Here is an 18359-nt window from a genome sequence, read left to right on the forward strand (position 1 = left end):
GCAGTCATGGTTGCCGAACCTTTAGGCTTTAAGGCAAGGGACCGTGGATGTGAATGACGGTTGCTGGAGGTACTCAAATGGGTGGCAACTGGCATTCTTGAACCCCTGCCCCCCTCACTGCCGACACAAAATATAAGCACATTTCTCCTTTTGAGAAATTCCCGAGGGAGGGAGGGAGGGGCTGAGTTGGGAGTCCAGGGAATGAACTTCTTTCTGAGCCCAAGACAGGAGGCCAGGATTTCATTCCCCTCTTGGACACACGCTGTCACCTTGAGTGACCTTATTCAAGATTCTGTATGTCTATGCCTCTGTGAAAACCAGGACATCTCTTCCAGGCTCCACGATCACCGCCTTAGTCCTAGGCTCGACCCCGACGCAATGGAAGAGCATTAAGATCAAGGAGCAAAGGCAGCTGGCCCCGGCAGGTCTCTCCAAAGGCTGGAGACGCGGCCAGCTCCACCAGAGGGCGCGCTTCCCCTAGGCAACCTTCCTGCGCTCACGCGTCTTGCGGTGGCGGAGGGAGGTCACTCGCCAGCGCGGCCAGGACGTCAGCCCGCACCTGGGACGGACGCCCCCGGTGGCCAGGGCAGGAAGCGAAGACTCCGGGTGGCGGTCCTTCGGGTCCTGTCTCTGTCACACCGTTCTTGGTACCTCTGCTGGCCTTTTTCAGACCTTCGAGGCTGCAGCTTTGGTCATCGAACGGGAGTTTATCCCTGAGGTCAGGGGCGGGAGATGAATTTGGGACAGGTCAACAGTTCGAGCTTGTCCGGAACAACAGAAAGGTGACTTCTGTGTCACTGTCCCGGCAGGCGTCATCTCTCCTACCAGCCCTCGGGTCAGCCCTGCGCCTCCCCCAGCTCCTCACGGGTTAACCCCCCTCGCAGCCCGCTCGCTTCCCGGTGCCAAAGTGGGTGTTGCTAGAATTCCTCTCTCCCTCTCCCGTAATGAAGGGGCTGAGCTGTCCCTCCAAGGAGGGGGCATGGTGTGGATAAAAGAGACGAAAAAACAGGGGGAGGTTTCCAAAAATAAAACCCTCTGGTTCCCCTACAGCAGGCTACAGCGTCGGGAGAAGGCGCGAAGGTGCAGCAGCAGTGCGCGCCCAGCTGGAGACGAAGCGCGGACGCCAGGCTCAGCGCGCGCTGCCCCGGCCGCTCAAGTCGCGGGCCCTCGCTCCGGGGAGAGCCATACCCGCAGTCTGTCGTGGGGCCCCCTAGACGCGGAGAAGTCGGGCTCCACGAGGGGGCCGAGCGCAGCCGCAGCCGTCGAGGGCACTGAGTGCAAGCCCCGGGTTGTTCCGTGTGCGTACCTCTCTCCAGTGGCCCCGGGCACCATGAAGTCAAGGACCACCAACCGCTGTCCCGGGAGCGCCCTGCGGAACCCCTGGAGGAGCTTCCTCCTGCTCACCCTGGCTCTCTTCGTGGGCATGGGTCATGCTCAGAGAGGCCCGGTGGGAAGATACGAGCCAGCTGGCAGGGACGCGAATCGGCTTCGGCGCCCCGGGGGCAGCCACCCTGCGGCGGCTGCAGCCAAGGTGTACAGTCTGTTCCAGGAGCAGGACGCGCCCGTCCCGGGCTTGCAGCCCGCGAAGCGGGCCGAACTCGGCTGGGGGGGCCTCGGGAGGCCGGCCGACGCCGAGGCTAGGAGGCCGCCCAGCGCACAGCAGCTATGGCGAATCCAGCCACCTGCGCAGAACTGGAGAAGCAGTTCCCTGGGCCAGCAGCAGCCCACACCCCGGGCCCGGGTCAACCCAGCTCTCCCGCGCCTCGGGACCCTGCAGAGGCCCGGGGCTGCGCCCCCAACTCCGCCGCGAGGGAGGCTTACGGGGTGAGCACTGCAGAGGGAAACGTGGGATTGGGGGAGCGAGAGGCGGTCTCCCGTGTGCTCGTACGTTGAGGGAAGTACAGGCGGGAGGAGAGGGCGCTGGGCTGGTGCTGTCGTCCCTCCGGCCTTGGTGTTGCCTGGAAACAACACTGCGGGCTCAGAGATCTCACCCGCTTTCCAAGAGTTGAGGGGAAACAGAAGTACCATCTTCACCCTTTGTAGCAGAGACACGACGTTACATCTATTCCCAAGACGCCTCTGCACTCGCCTGCCTTCCTCCCGTACTTAGCTAACTGGTGCGGACAGACGCCCGCAGCACTGCCAGGATTAGAGAGGGATCCGGGAGAGGGCAGCGGGGTGGGCGTTCCAGACGCCTGAGGCCCAGGGGAGGCTAAGTGGGTGGAAGATGAGGGGCCCCCAGAATGCGAAGGCAGATGCATCTCCAGGAATGGGGCTGGCAGCGAAGCCTGCGCGTGGGGACAAAGTGTACGGCTTGGGGCGCAGTACGGCTTGGGCTCATAGATGGGTGGACCTGGGAGTGGGCTTGGGCTTGGGGGCACCTTGGGTAGGAAGCCTGCCCCCAATGTGGCTGTGGCACAGTGCATAGGTGGGGTAATGGGTCCATTTGCGCGCCTGTGCAGTTAGGGGTCAGCACGACTCACGCACTATGCAGGGCGAAGTGTTACCCCAGCCCGGGATTTGCTGTTTTGCATCTCCCTAAGCACCCCTGCTGACCCCGGGGGCGCCCTTGCAGAGTGGGGAGGTTCCCTTGCACCACCCCCCACCCCCCGGTAAGTGATCATCCTGGCTAAGGGGTGCTAGGCCTTGCCTAGGTATGGGCAAGTGTCCCCAGAATGGAGGGCACGGAAGCCCAGGGCACTGTGGGGCTGGGTAGGGGTACCATCGGGGAGGCTGGGAAAGGCTCTGGCAACCCTTTCCAGCCTGGGCCCGACTTACCAGTTGGGTTTAGTCCCGGTGTACAGCATAAAGGACACTTGTACCTCAGTCCCTACTCCCAAGGACAGGCAGCCTCACAACCTTTCTGCTCGCTGTTTTCCTTGGCTGCAGTGCTTTTCCCATATTTCAGCAGGATTCCCTTACTTTATTCAGATCTCTGTTCAAAAAGGCCTTCTCTGACTACCCCTGCCCCACCCACCCTCTCCCTCCACCCTGTTTTATACTTCTTCGTAGCGTTTATTCCCATCTGCCCTATTATATTTCTGTTTCTGTTTTGGTTGGGCCTCCCAAACCACACCAGCATAAATTCTATGAAAACAGAAGACTTGATTTGTTCATTGCTGTGTTCCCAGTGCCCAGAACAGTGTCTGCATTTGGTTGATGCTTGTTCAGTATCCATTGACTGAGTAAATGAACTCCCTGCTGCCCATGGAAGGCCCAGAGTAAAGCAGGTGGAAAGTAGATCCATACATTGCCAATTGCTTACACGTAGGCTCAGTCATTAAGTGTTAATGGAGCCCTGGCCATGTTCCAGTTTTCTCCTTTCCTGACCTATGCAAGTGAATAGATGCTTCATTAAGAACAAGTGTGCAGAGCAGGGGATGGGGGATGGGAGCCCAGAGACAAAGGCATTGTTCTCTCTGGGAGAGCAACTCAATTACTCAAAGTTGAGTTGGAGAAATGAATCAATAAGCACCATTGAACATGCTTTCTAGTACCAGGAGCTTCATGTTAAGCACCAACAACTGGGACAGTTAACGCTGAAGAGCTCAGAGGAAGAGGAGGTCCTGTGAACAGGAATCCCTGGGGCTTGATGTGGGGAAGCAGAGGGTAACTGGCAGGAGTGGGGCCCAGAGGTGTAGCTCTGCCCGAGGACAAGGACTTTTCACGGTTGACACTAGCCTAAGAGCATGACTGCACTCTGGTGTAGGGGAGCCATGGGGGCGAGGCTGGAGGCATAGGTTGGGCCAGATAATGGAGGAGCTTATACTGTAGGCATTTAGGTGGGAGTTGGGGGAATGTGGGATACTGGATGGTGGAGGTGGGAGGGTACACGGTTAGAAGTCTTGAAATGAGGTGGTGATGAGAAAAGCAGATTGTCACCACAGTAAGACCAGTAGATGTGCACAGGTGTGTGAGGACGTGGGCTGAGGGCCACCCATAGGCACCTGCTGTACACAGATGCACACATCACATCACATATTGGGTCTGGCTCCTCTCCCAGATTATTTTCTGCAGCTTTGAGAAAGGTTGGGTTCCTCTGGCACTCCAGCCAGCCACTCCAAGTCAGCTGGGAAGGAGGTGAGTGGTGATCTTGTCAATCCTTTTTTTCTACTCAGGTCCTTTCTGCCTATTGGCTTCTGGCCAGGCTGACCTCTCAGGCATTTGCCTTCTGGGTTGCTTAGGGCCAAGGACCAAGTGCCACCTGCTGGCGATGTTTGGAATTGCATCATTACTACAGCGGATTCTTCATTCATTCAAGTATTTGGAAGGCCTCCTATATGCCAGGCACTGTGCTGGACCATGGGGATACAGCAGTGGCCAAAGAGCCTCTATTCTCATGGAACTTGATATGGAGTAGTGATTTATTGCACACATTGAAGGTTTATGAAGCGTGGGCCAGGCACAGTGCTAGGTGTCTGAGGTAGAGTGTGAACTAGAGCAGACCTAATTCCCATGCTACTGAAATTTACAGTCTACATGGGTCTTTTAAAGTCATCATTTCCCACTATTCAGTGTTTCTTGAACTAGCCTCACAGCACATTACCTTCATAATACTTCCCTCTGTCTTTTGCCTCTTGTTCTATTATTTTTCTTTAAACTTATTTATTGTTACAACAGAATTTTGTGTTTTATCTATTTTATTTTACATTATGAAGTTTATACAAACATGCAAGAAGCTATTGGAAATAATAAAACTAACTACCAAGCTTTTTCAACCTTAATATTTTGGCATATTTTCCTTCTGTTTTTTTTTTTAATTTCCTCTATAAATTTGTCTCTTTTTCTCCCCAGTTAGATATGACCCTGAATTTACTTATGATTCCAATATATGTTTTTATACTATTTCTACAGATGAATGCATCCACAAAATACACATTGTTTTGCATATTTTAAACTTAGATAAGTGATACCATACTGTTATCCTTCTGCAATTTGCTTTCTCTCTCTACATTAGATTTTTGTTATTTAACCACATTAATAAAATCAGACCAAGTTTACTCACTTTAACTGTTGTATATTATGCCATCATCTGAATATACCACAGTTTATTTATCCATTCTCCTGTTTGGGGACATTTAGAGTTACATCTTTTTGTTATTACAAACAGTGCTTGACTCAGTTTTCTACATAAATAAATTCATTTTCAAGAACCCTTCATATCACTATCATAAATTGAAAATAGAACCACTTGATCTCAAAGTCTGGAGTGTGCAGAGAAGAGGGAGAGGCAGTCTAGGCAGAGAGAGGAGTTTAAGCAAATGCATGGAAATGTGGCCGTATATAGTGCAGTTGGGTGACAACAAACTGTATCATGGGAGGATCTCAGCCTTGGTGATGGAAGGTCATGGAGACAAGAGAGGAGTAATGGGGACAATTTGACTGCACAGGCAGGTGGGGGCCTGGTTGGTTTCACAGACACTAATGCAGAGCCATGGGAGGTTTTTAATAAAGGACCGGTATGATCTGATTTGTCCCAGGTAGAATAGCAGTTGCCCCGGCTTGTTAGCCAGATGTGCCTCCATGTTGAGCAATGATAGATATTGGGCTAATGTTTGTTGAGTGGTATCACCTGGAAGGTCGGGCTCATCTGCTCTCTGAGTAGTAACTTCTCAGGAGTCAGAACCACTGAGTCATGCCCTAGCTAGTCAGGCTCATTTGCTCTCTTTAGCTACTAGAGCCCACTGAATGGCCACCTCCCTGGGATCTACCCAAGACTTTAATATTGGCCTAGAAAGGACCTTCAGAGGCACACCCTGGGTACCTGAATCCTTATGGAGTGCCTTCCCAGCCCCAGCTTGGCCACCCCGCCTCGCAGCCTTTGGTTCTGGCCAGTCCTCACTGTGGCCCTGAGGACCTGGAGCATCCACCATGGGCAAGTAGGGCAGGGCCGTTGCTGTTCTCTTCAGTCAGCTACAAAGCCATCCTGAGGGCATCTGGGGTGAAAGCTGGCTCAGGGGGCTTCCTGGGGCCGGGCCCCACATTGTGACCTCCCAGCCAAGCTGCCCCTTGGTCTGGGCTATCTGGGTTCCCACAGACCCTAGTTCTTAGAAAACTCCCAGGGCATGCAGTCTGTTTCCTTTTAAAGAACTCTCAGGCCCGTAAGAGGCCTAGTCACCACCACAAAGAGTAGTGACTTACAAATGGGTGGGCAGTTTCCCCCTCCAGCAGAGCACACACTCAGAAACCCTGTATGTGCGAACCAGCCCTTTCCCCAGAAGCCAGTGACTTGGTCCAGAGAGACTTTGAGGTGGCCAGAACGGCATAGGTCTTGGCCTGGAGGACCTTCTGGAAGCTCCTTTGGAGGCAGCTCCCCACAAATGTGGGCTGAAAGACCAAGAATGGGCCTCAGCTTTTCTAAGCTGCAGGAATTTGTTTTGAATATTTTGTAAGGCTCCAAAAACCACACAAGCTTTGGGGTCCACTCCAATGTCAAACAAACCCTAGGTTGGACCAGATGCTGGCTCGGCTGGCCACAGAGGTCACAGGAATGGCGCCCTGTTTTGTCCTTCACCCTGACCATCCAACTCCTGACTCTGCCTCCCACTCACCCCATTTCGGTGAGAGCTCGGTAGACATTCCTGATGGTAATTATGGGGTCCGTGAAGCCAGCACCAGGCCCAGCCTGAGCCAAGGGGCCAGGGGCCCAGAGGCCTTCTCCCAGAGGAGCCTCTCTGGGGAAGTCACCCAGGTCCAGGCATTTGGGTCTCTACATGGAGAATTAGGGCTGGTGGAACCTGCTGATGTTCTGGGAACCTCACTGCCCACCTGAAAGCAAACTTCGGGTGAACTGGGTGAGCACCTCAGGGGTTACTGCAGGTCAGTGTCAGCACCAAGGAGTAGATGCTGGCAGGACTATCCCCATAAAGTAAGTTCCGCTAGCCTGCTCAAATAGGAAGAGTGTGCTCACTATCCAGAGGCTTACCCCAAGCCCCCAGCCCCATCTTCCTACCAGCTTGCTATCCCATAAGCCCCTCTTAATTAGAAATCCCATATCCCTGGTTCCCCATCTGCCACTCAGAGCTTACCGTGCACCAGCCTGCCTGGGGGCTAAGGCTCCTGCCGGGGTGCATCTGTTGACAGGTGATGCATCTGCATGTCCTTAAGACTGTTTCCTGGGTGTCTTCCAGCTTCCCTTGGGTTGTCAGCACTTGTTGGACAAAGACCATGGTGGGTTTTTTTTAGTGAAAGGCAATGTAGGGTTGGAGCATGACTCAGAGTTGGGCTAACTCAGGCTGGAATCCAGCTTTGGCACTTACTGTGTGGCCTTGGCAAGTGACCAAACCTCTCTGAACTTGCTTTTTGATCCTCTTCATGATCACTGTCATTACTGTCCGAATGGAATGCTCGCTTTGTGTCAGGTACTCTATATCCCTATCTCATTTAATCATTACGACCCTATCAGGCAGGTATTGTTATTTCCAATGCACAGGTGGAGAGAGTGAGGTCTCCCAAGGTCACTCATAGAGTGGCAGAGTCAGGATTCAATGTCAGCTCTGCAGGATGCCAACGTGCAGGCCCTGGCTGTAGAGGGTGAGATCCTCAGAGGGTCTCCATGAAGAGTCCCGCTCTAAGCACCCTTGCGCTGACCCTCTTTTGCTGACCCCACAGGAGAAATGTCTGCGGGGGACAGTGCTGCCCGGGATGGACGACAGCAAACAGCACCAACCACTGTATTAAACGTGAGTGCCTCCACTCCATCCACCCTTCTCCTTCCCTCTCCTGGAGGTCGGCCCGGAGTGGGAAGTCCAGAAGCATCTTTCCCAATCTGCCTTCTGAGGATGCAGCCCCTTTCCAGAGTAGAGGCAAAGCGCAGGATAAGGAAGGAGATCGAAAAATGCCTCCAGCTGAAAGCAGCTTCTCAAATGACACCCCCATGCCTATTGCTAAAGCTTCCTGCCTTCCCATCCTGCTGCCCTGCTGTGTCGGTGACTCGCTCTCCCTGCTCTCCGGATCCCTTAAATGCCCACCCAACCCTGTGATCTGCAGAACATGCCTGGCCCCAGAGGCCTTGTATTGCCCATGTCCAGGGGCACCCTGCCCACTGTGTGCCATGGGCATCCACCTTTGTTCTGACCCCTGGCCCTGCCTGCCTTGGCCTCTTGCAGGCATCCTGCCAGGATGGTCAGATGAGGCTCTGATTCTGTGTGTGGAGTGGTCTTCCTTTGGACTGCTCTGAAGCCTGGCAGGTGGGCCCAGATGAGAGAAAAGAGACAACAGTCATTTTAGCTATGCGGAAACTAGGAAGTGAGGTGGGAGAGTGGGGGGGGGGGGTGGGACTCCATGCCCAAGCCTCTGCTGATGGCATAGGAGGCAGTGACAGCAAGGACAAGAGCCAGTACCTATGCAGCACTCACTATGCAAGGTGCACCTCATGTATCTTATGAGGCAGGTAGTACCACTGCCCATTGGGCAGATGAGGAAACTGAGTCACAGACAGGGCATTGCTCAAGGCCTGGAATTGGCATGATTTGAACTCAAGGTCCTTCTTCTTAATCACTACACGCTGCTGCCAGATATCCTACCTTATCTTCTGGGCCTCAGTTTCTACAGCTGTGAGCTGGGGATGCAGAATACTACTACAACTACTACTGCCTCTGCTCCTAGCTGACAGCCGAGTATTTACTATGTGCCTAAAGCTTGCTGGGCTCTTCACATACATTATCTTTGTCAGGCCTCTCAATATTCCTATAAATGGAGTATTTACTGATCATCCCACTTACAGACAAGGAAACTGAGGCTCAGGTCAGTTAAGTAACATGGCCAGGAGGACACTCACTACTCATGTGCTGGAGCTGGGGCTGGATCTAGGCAGTCTGACTGCAGAACTGGTATTCTTATCTGCCTGAGTTTGTTCCCACCCAACACCAGCTGAGGCTGGGGCCTTCTGGACTTTGGAATCCCTACTGATGGTAGCAGATATGGGGGGGTTGATGAAGTCCCTTGGCTCTTTCTCCCTCTTGCCCCAAGGGCCCCTGTTGAGCCCTCATCAGCCCCTCAGGTCTTTAAGGCAGCTCCAGAAGCTCCATCCATCCTACTGACCCTCCTGGAGCTGCCACTACCCACTGCCAGGCCCAGGGCCCAGCTTCAAAGCCTCCCCCTTACCAGCACCCTTTCCTGCTCAAGGACAAGTCCCCAGGCCCTTTTCAGGGTGAGGGTTTCCCAGCTAATGGTCCAGGTGTCTGACACAACCTGCGGTGTTCCCGGCCCTGATGGTTGCCCTCCCCTCTGCTTCTGATGCCTCACAAGATGAGGATGAGTGGCAACAAGGCGGGGATGCTTTCATTTTTGTGGGGAAAGGGATGCTGGCTCACCAGGCTCTTGGTTTTGCCTCAGACCTCATGGCCCTGACCCTCTCCCAGCTTGACAATGAAACTCAGGCCGAATCTTAGGTTTCCAGATAAAGACACTAAAATTCCAAACTCAAAAACAAACATCAAGTCAGATCTTCTCTTGAGCATTTTTCCTTTACAGGGAACCTGTATTAGTCAGCAGTCTCAGAAGACAAGCCCCCTGTGGCTGGGGCTGAATTGTGGGAGGGACACTTGTCCTTCATGATTTTAAAGATGAAGACAGTGAGCTTTGGGTGACTTGCCCAAGGTCACCCAGCTCATTAGAGATCTGGGATTCAAAATCAGCAACTCGCCTGGGCAGAAAAGCCAGGGATGTGAGCAGGCAGGTGATTTTATGCTCAGCAGATGCTCTGGGGCTGGGAGATGGGGCCTGGGCATGGGTGTGTTTTTAAAGCACCCTGTGATTCTAGCCAGGGCTGAAGACCACTAAGCTGAGTTTGGGTCTATCATAGGAAAATCTGCCTTGGGGTCCCTACTCAAATGCTCCCACGAATCCTCTGGGTTCTTATAAAGGGCAGATTCTGATTCAGCAGGTCTGGGGCTGGGCTGCAGTCTGTGTTTTGAACAAGCTCCCAGGGGAAGCTGGCACAGCTGGCTCGGGGACCACACTTTGAGAAGCAGGGCCTTGGAGGACTTAGGAGGCCTGCGGAGGGACATGGGCTTGGAAAAATGGAGGAGGATTGGTATGTTCTAGCAAGCTTAGCAGAGAGCATTTCTGAGGTTTGAGCTGAAGCTGGAGCAGGGTGGCTTCAGAGGGGTTGGACTTCTCACCAGCTGCCTGAGGGGCTGGGCATGGGCTTTGCTCTGGCTTTCCAATCCTGGAGGTGCTCAATTTCCTAACTTGCTCATGACTTTCTAGCATTCATCTCTGCCAAACTGGAGTTTCAACACTGGAAACTCGAGGTTGGATGACTCTGCAGATTGTCAGAACTGATGTGCGTGCATCCTTGTGCCCCAGCTGGGGGCTGCTCTAGCATGCTGACAAAGCCCGCTCCAGTCTGGGGTCCTCAGCCCCGTATTTTCTCTCCTACCCTCACCCTGCTGCCCCCTGGGTCACCCCCCCGACCCCAGCCTGCAGGTGGCCAGCTGTTCTGGAGGAACTGCCAGTGGGTATTAGTCTCTCCCACTAAAGTCAGCTTGCCCACTGAAGCTCTGTGTGCTAATTAGCTGGGCCTTGTGCTGTTTGCTTGTTGCTATTTTGTTGCTAAAGAGTCTAACAAGAACCAGGTGGGCTGTGGGGTGTTGCCCCGGATGGCTGGGTCTGGAGCTCTGTAGAATGTGGGGCTCTTGGCTCCACACCCTGTCAGCTGGCTCTCCTGCTTTGCCCAGTGGTCCGTGTCTCCCTCATCCGTCCTCTCCGCTGCCCTCCAGGCTGGAGCTGAGGCTGCCAAGGCTGTGGGTGCTCATAACACTGTCATGGCGTTTTCACATACGTGGGATGCCCGCTTGGCCAGCAGGAGAAGGGGGCTGACAAGGAGGGGTGTTTGATATCCCCCCACTTCCAAGAGTGAAGTCTAGTCCCAGAATTGTGTGGAGACTCAGTATCTCCCAGATATCTGTGAATTCACCCACTGCCCATGGCAAGGAGTGATGGCCCTTGTCCCCTGGGCCACCTCTGGGCCCCCTCACCTCTACGCGCAGATTCCTAGGTTGCTGTAACATGCCAGCCCATCTGCCTGGCAAGCTGCTTCCCTCCTTCCTGCCCAGTCACGGGACCTCAGGGAGCCACTGTGTCTGCAGGTGGCCATTGCCGGAACCACAGCTCCTCCCTCCACCTTGGCAGGGTCCAGAGCTGGGCGCTTGTCTCCTCCTCTGATCTCGGTGCCTGCCTTACCTTCTGTGGTTTTGCCGGCTCTGCCGTACAATTAATGTGTTTATGTATTTATGGAGGCAGCTGACAGAAGCTTGACTGATGTCTTTCCTGAGCAGAAGGACTGCAGGGTGTAGGGCAACTGGACCTTGTTTATAGTCAGGGCTTTTGGAGGACTGTCCAGTCTTCCTGGCCTGGCTCATCCCTACTGCCACCCCAAAACACACACAGGTTAGGGGGGCTTCTGAAGGCTCACACTGGAGAAGAGGATTTGAAGAATTCTTCGAATTCTCATTTTATCTCAGCCTAAGATGCACAGGGGCTGGGGCTGTTCTGGGGAGAGCAGAAGGAGTCCCTGCAGCAATTAGGGGCCGGTCATCCACCTCCTCATCCCAGGCAGGGAGGCTTAAGGTTAAGAGATGTGCTTTGCCTTCTGGTTCCTGATGCAAGGAGCTATGGCCTCGAATCCCAGCTCTGTGTCCACAGGCAAGCGACTGAGCCTTACAGCCTTCTAGCCATAGAGCTAAAATGGGTTTAACAATCTATATAGTGTTGCTTTTGAGGATTAATAATAATAAGTCTGTTATTATTGTAGCTATTGCTGTGGGTCAGATACTATTCAAGGGACTTAATATTAACTTTTAGTTCTCACAACAACCCCATAGGCTAGATTTGATCTTTATCCCCATTTAGCCAAGTCATGCAATGGGAATCAGCAGAGCCTGGATGTAAATCCAGGTATCCCGGCTCCAGAGTACAGGGCTGAATGCTATGCTCAAATGTGTGTAGAGAGCCTGGTACATGGTAAGTTCAGCTGTTATTTTCATCAAGATGCAGGAGATTTTGCTGACTGCCTGAGTTTAAATGCAAGCTCCTCCACTTACCTGTATGACCACAGGCAAGAGGCTTAGCCAATCTGTGCCTCAGTTTCCTCTTCTGTAAATATGACCAATATCAGTCTCTGCATCACAGAGCTGTGAGAATCAAATAAGATCACTTGGGTTAAATGTTCTGTTCAAGGCTTGGCATGTTCTCTGTGCTCTATACATGTCTCTGTGCCTTGATGTTGAGGGTGGGGACTGTCTCACAGCCCTCAGCATGCCACATGGTGGCAGGTGTTCATTGGACACAAGGTAAAGGTTCAGTAAACATGTACTGAATGACACAGGGCCCATTCTCTTCTTCTGACCCAGTTCTATCAGCCCTATCAGAAAACTCTCCTTGAGATCCTCAGAAGATCCTCGAGTAGGCCTGGGGATCTGCTCCCCGCCTTCTCCGTCCAGAGCCTCTGCATACATGCTGGCTTTCAATTGCAGGGCTCCAAGGACCCTGTCCTTCCTGATCTGGGTCCTTCCTTGGATTCTCTGAGGAAGCTTACCTGGCCCAATCCATCCCAGCCCTGTAATGACCCCATCCCACAGGGCAAGACTATGGCCAGGTGGGTAAGAGCCCAACTTTGGAGCCAACTCCTAGGTTCAAACCCTTCCTCTGTCACTTCCTAGCATGGTGATCTCAGGCAAGCTGCTTGACTGTCTCAGCTTCAGTTTCTCCATAAGTCAAATGGAAGTAAGAGTAGTACCCCCAATAGCTATAAGAATGGAGAGAGATGGTACATATAAAGAACTTAGCCCAGGGCCTCGTAATGGTAAGTTCTGAGCAAACAATAGAGGAAAGGGTCTGGGCAGGGGTGGGATGTGCAGGTTCTTTGATGACTGGTTAGGCACTGTGAGCAGCCAGACAAATGAGCCTAGGAGACTCAGTAGTTGGCAGAGAGTGGTGGAGAGGAAGGTAGGAGGTGGCTAAGGAGAGTCACATGACTTCAGAGGAGACCCAGCTAACATGAAGGGTACAGTCCCAGCAAGACACCATCCATGTCTCCGCCTACCATGTATGGACTCCTTAGACCATGATGGTGAGCAGGTGGGTGCCCCGAGGCTCTTTGCTCAAAAGAGAATTTAGGAGATGTTCTGACCCACGGGACCCTGAAGGCAGGTGCCAGTCCTGTTGATACCAGCAGAGCGCCTCCTTGGTCAGTTTGTTAAAGGATGAGTGGGTGAGTGATCACATGGGTGGCCTGGTAGTTTCCTTCTGCCACCCCCAGCTGCCTCTTCCCACCTCCTTGGCTGGCTTCTCCTTTTCTACCCAATGTTGGGTAGAAAGCCAAAGTCTTCCCCAAGACTTTCCCTAGGTCCTCCAGTTCCTCTACACTAGGTACTGCTTCTCCTCTATCCAACAATTACTGCTGGATTTCCCAAGACTGTGTCCTGGGTCCTCTTCTTTTCTTTCTCACCGTACCACTCCTGGAATGATCTAATGCGTTCTCAGGGACAGGCGATACCCAGATATGCCTGTCTGTAGCCAGGCCTTTCCTCTAACCTCCAGACTCCTTCATCCTGCTGCCAACTCAACATCTGCTTTTGATGCCTCCCAGACATCCCAACCCCAGCTTGTTCAAAACCAGGCTTGTGGTTTCCCTCCCTCTGCACCAGTTCTGCTGCCCAGGTCTTACCTTTACCCTGATAAATGGCATCCCCTCTACCTGAAGGCTCAAGCCAGATGCCTGGGGGCCATGCAGGACACCTTCCTCTCGCTCAGGCTTTATATCCAGTTGTCTCTGAGCCTTGTTTGTTTTACTTCCTATGCCTCCTGGGACCCTGTCTGCTCCTCCCTGCTTCCCCTGCTGCTCATCTAGCCCAGGGCACCAGCACGCTCTCCCAGGCGACTGCTGCAGCTGGCTGACTGCTCCCTCTGCCTCCCGACACTCTCAGTTCTTTCTCAATAAGTCAGAGAGTAACACAGCCCCATTCAAACCTTCCTGCTGCCGAGCATCTGGCCTTGTCTCCCAGCACTCAGCCTCTTGTTCCAAATCCGTCCTGGGTTCCTGGAATATGCCACCCTTGGGCTGTTGCACATGCGGCTGGATTTGCTTTCCCTCCGCTCTTTGAGTTTGCTTTCCCCTGTCTCTTTACACGGCTGGCTCCTTGTCATTTCAAGGCTTCATTTCATGCTCCCCTCCTCAGAGGAGCTGCCCTAACCACTCTGTCCAGTGTTTCTACCCCGAGCATTGTTGTTCTGAAACTCAGCCCCTCAGCCATTTCCTCCATAACTCATATCCCAATTTCTGTTCTACTTACTTGTTTACTTGTTTTGTGACAGTCTCTCTAAGTTAGAAGCTCCATGAAGAAAAGAACAGTGTCCATCTTGCTTACTGTCCTAGGTACACAGTAAATGTTGGATGCGTGACCATTTTCTAGATGAGGACACTGAAGCTCACAGAGGTGAAGAAACTTGCCCACGGTTATGGTTAGAATTCAAACACAGCTCTCTTTGACTGCAGGGTCATTCTCTGCCCCACATTCCTGCCCTGGCCTGGGCTGAGTTGTAAGCGGAAATGGTGTCCTCCTTCCCTCCTGACCTTCCTGGGTCCTGGGCGTGGAGCTGGTACTACAGAAGGGTTTGGATACCTCCATGCCTGCCACCAAACTGTCTTCTGTGCCCTGGAGTTGCTCTCTAGAGAAAGACTGGTCCCTGGGCTCATCCCTGATGGGGGCCATCCCAGGACCCCATCCCATCCTTCTCTCACTTCCAGAGGTGCCTCTGGCACTGAGGCCTCCAAAGCCCTGCCCCCTCCATACAGGGCCCTCAGGGCTGTGGGATGGACAGGTATGTCTTCTGCTTTGGGGCAGAAGCTGGAGACAAACCCGGGTCTCAGTCTGGGCCATGCCAGTGGTCTCCCTCCTCATGCCTGCTGCAGCTGGTAGGAATCCGGGCCATTCTCTGCCCCAGTCCCTGGCGCCGGGCCTCCAGCTGGCCCAGCACTGTGGCATTTGTTAATGCAATTAGCAGGGCGGTCCATGCTGAGAGGCTGGGGGCCAAGGTCTGACTCACACCTCCCCTTCCTCCCCTCTGTCCGCCAAACGGTAGAGGCCCGCTTGGCCTGCCAGACAGCGTCTGCAGAGAGCATGTGAGAGGCCAAGAATGGCATCTTTCTCTCATTAAAGGCTTTTATGTGAACACAACTGCTATTTTGGAGCCAGGAGCTTGGCCGGGCCCTGAGCGCCAGTGCCATTTCCAGCCATCAAGTTGTAGCCCCAGCACAGCTGTGGTGGGAGCAGGGCAAGTTCTTGAGGACCTGACTTGTCCCACAGCCTGGGGCTCAGAGCCTGAGGGAGCTTGGGTATGGAAATTCTGAGGGTATATGGGGGCCAGACAGGATTTCCTTGGTCTTGGGTATCTCTGATATTGGGGTGCCCTTTCTTTGGGAACCAAAGGTCAAAGTTGTAGAGAACAGCCCAGGGCCACAGGTGGACCCCCCTCCCTGTAAGTGAATTCCAGGGGCAAACTGAGGCCTCCAGGTAGGGGTCTAAGACAGCTTGCCCAGAGAAGGGCCAAGATAAATATTGAGGGTGAGCAGGACGCTGTCCTGTCTGCAAAGTCCTCTGGGTGTGAAAGCAGACAGGGCCCCATCCTGAGGGAGGATCAGGTAGTTCAGTGGGTAGGTTCTTTGTGTCCCACAAGAGAGATACAGGTTTTAGGAAAGATGGAGGTTTAATCTGGGGAGCAGCTGAGCTTCAGGTGTTGGGGCCCAGAGTCTGATCTGGAGCTAAGGTTCACGTCCCAGATGAGAGGGGATGGCCCTGGAGGCCTTGGAGGAGGGCACAGGCTTAAGGGACCCTCTTGAAGTTAGTGCTTCATCTAATGGTTCTGGACAGAGGGAGGTGTCTTTGGGGCCTAGGAGAGACAGTGTGACAAAAGCCCTCCCCAGGGGTGGGGGGGGGGGGGTGCGGAAGGGCCTGGCTGTGTGGAACACCTGGAACAGCCCTGACTCTGTGGCATGGGGCTTGGGCCTCTGCTCTGACTGGGCCTGTACTGACTTACCTTTCCCTGGGAAAAGGGTTGTGGAAGAGTTCAGAAGCCAGCTCGCCTCTGCCCCTGGGCCTGTGGTGGTGTTTTTGAAGCTCTGCAGTGCTGTCTAATAGCACTTTCTGATATGGAAATGTTCTATATCTTGCTGTTCAACATAGTAGCCATGAGCCACATGTGGCTATTGAGCATTCGAAATGTGGCTACTGTGACTGGGGAACTGGATCTTAAATTTTATTTAATTTTAATCAGTTTTACTTTAAATAGCTACATACAGCTTGAGGCTACAGCTTTAGACTGTATTGGACAGCACAGCTTCATAGAGTACAACAAAATTCCACATCCATGACCTCTGTGGCTATTCATATAAGTCTTTGAGGCAGGAATTATCAGCCCCATTTTATGGATGAGGTAACTGAGGACCAGTTAAAACATCTCAATGAGATGAGACTTGCCTAAGATTACGCAACTGGGATGCGGCTGAACTCGGGTCAAACCAAATCCTTCTGACCCCCAACCTCAAGTAGCTGGTCACAGAGGCTCTAAGCCGATGGTAGGAGCAGACCGCACATTGGGAGTCATTTCCAGAATTTCCCCCAGGCTTGCCCATTCTGAGTTTGGTCTCCTCCCAAAGGTGAGGACTTTGTGTGGAAAATATGAGCAAACCCCGGCTTGACTGTTCTGAAGCAGAGTGAACGTAGAGGGGGTGCAGTCAGAAATTGGGGGTTTAGGGGAATGGTAACTTCCATTTCTTACTTTGAAAGCAATTTCGGGAGTTTTCTTTTTATTCCCCTCTCTTTTGGCATCCTGCTAACTGCACAGACCTGAACTCCCAAAGCTGAAACTTTCCACATGTCCAATCCTTAGTGAGGAAGAGAGTGCCAGGGGAGTGTGGAAAAGCAAGGGTTCAGGAGGAGACCAAGTTATGAATGGCTGAAGATGGGCAGGGACCGGTGGGCAGAGGGAGGCTGGAGGTGACATGGGCCTCGGGTTGTCTGAAGGTGCTGGCCTCCGACCTGAGGGGCTGGGGGTGTCCTCGGTGGCTAAATGTGGACATTGTGACATCATGCTTGATAACCCTTCACCAGTAATCAAAAATCAGCAAAGACTCATTAAAACCACACACCCCATCCTGGATTGATTTCTCAAGTGTAAGGCATGATCTTCCAGGGACAAAGCGTGAAGACTTCCCAGCTTGCTATGGTTGAAAGTTTTCTCTCTTAAAATTCCCACAGCACTGCTGGAACTGCCTCTCCCTGGGCCCTTGGCATTTCCTTCCTTGCTTTATGCAAGAGCTCCTGCCATTGGCGATTCTGACATGCTCGTTTCCTTTCTGATACATCAGTTTTGAAATCTGTGCTCACTTGACATAGGAATGTTTTGCTGGAGTCTTAAACAAAAGGACACATGACTGCTTTTGCCCCCTCCTTCCCAAAGGGACCCAAACTTTTGGATTGCGTATGCCAGTAAAATATCCAATAATATTGTAGGTACCAAAGTGCAGTAGCCAGCCTTTCATTGTGCCTAGTGAGGGTATTAGAAAAACAAACTACCCTTTGCCATCATCTTTAGTTAAAAGAGAACATTTTAACTCTAAAAAGGTAGGAAGACATAATCTTCAAATAAAAGACACTTTTTTGATGGGGAAAAAATAGCATTACAAAAAAATCAGGAAACGTTTTATTTTCCTTATTTTATGGTATCAGTAAAAATGGTCATAATAATGTACTCTTTCATAGACAGGCACTAGGAACTACTGTTTGAGGGCCTCAGGGAGTAACTTTGGGGGAGTAGAGACACAGGAGAGGAGTTTACACTCAGTTTATGATTACTGGTGAAGGGTTATCAATGCATAATGCAGCAGAACAAAACACTTAAATTCAGTGAGGATGTCAGGTTGCTCCCTGCATCCTGCTGAGCCCTGTGAAACAACACATGCTAGAGGATGCAGATGAAGGCAGGCTGGGGGTGGCAGTTGGCTCAAAACCTTCGAAAACCTGAAGCTTGTTGGAAGATCTTTCTTAGCAGATCTGGCCTCTGCACAGCCTCATAAATGGTTGATCCAGAAAGGTTCTCTGGAAGAGAATGTGGTTGGTTTGGAAGTCTTTTAAACTGTTATTTACCATGATGTTGATTGCCATGATACATAAATGCCACTTGGATGGTTTGCCCCTATTTGCCCATTTTGCATGAGCTGTTCATTGTACCAAAGTCTGCCAGCCCTGGTCCCCACTGAGGACTGACTCCCTGGGCAGCATTGCCTCCATGCAGGAACCAGTCTTACTGCCTTAGTACTTCAGGCACCCAGTCTGACCAAGAAAGAGTGCTCACTA

General features: G+C 52.4%; 1 protein-coding gene across 5 annotated transcripts in view; it reads left to right on the top strand.

Moving 5' to 3' along the window:
* Window positions 1-364: 364 nt before the first annotated feature.
* LTBP2 (latent transforming growth factor beta binding protein 2) overlaps window positions 365-18359 on the top strand; it is a 92876-nt gene continuing 74881 nt past the window's right edge. For 3 of the 5 annotated variants that reach the window (XM_036913191.2, XM_036913195.2, XM_036913194.2), the window contains exons 1-2: window positions 933-1824; window positions 7612-7682. In XM_036913191.2, coding sequence (XP_036769086.2) covers window positions 980-1824; window positions 7612-7682 — 916 coding nt within the window. In that variant the 5' untranslated portion in view covers window positions 933-979. Of the gene's footprint in view, window positions 719-931; window positions 1825-7611; window positions 7683-18359 lie in introns of those variants that run through there. The other 2 variants (XM_057488326.1, XM_036913193.2) reach the window with 2 other exon arrangements.

Source organism: Manis pentadactyla, chromosome 11 (assembly GCF_030020395.1).
Source record: "Manis pentadactyla isolate mManPen7 chromosome 11, mManPen7.hap1, whole genome shotgun sequence".
NCBI lineage: Eukaryota > Metazoa > Chordata > Mammalia > Pholidota > Manidae > Manis > Manis pentadactyla.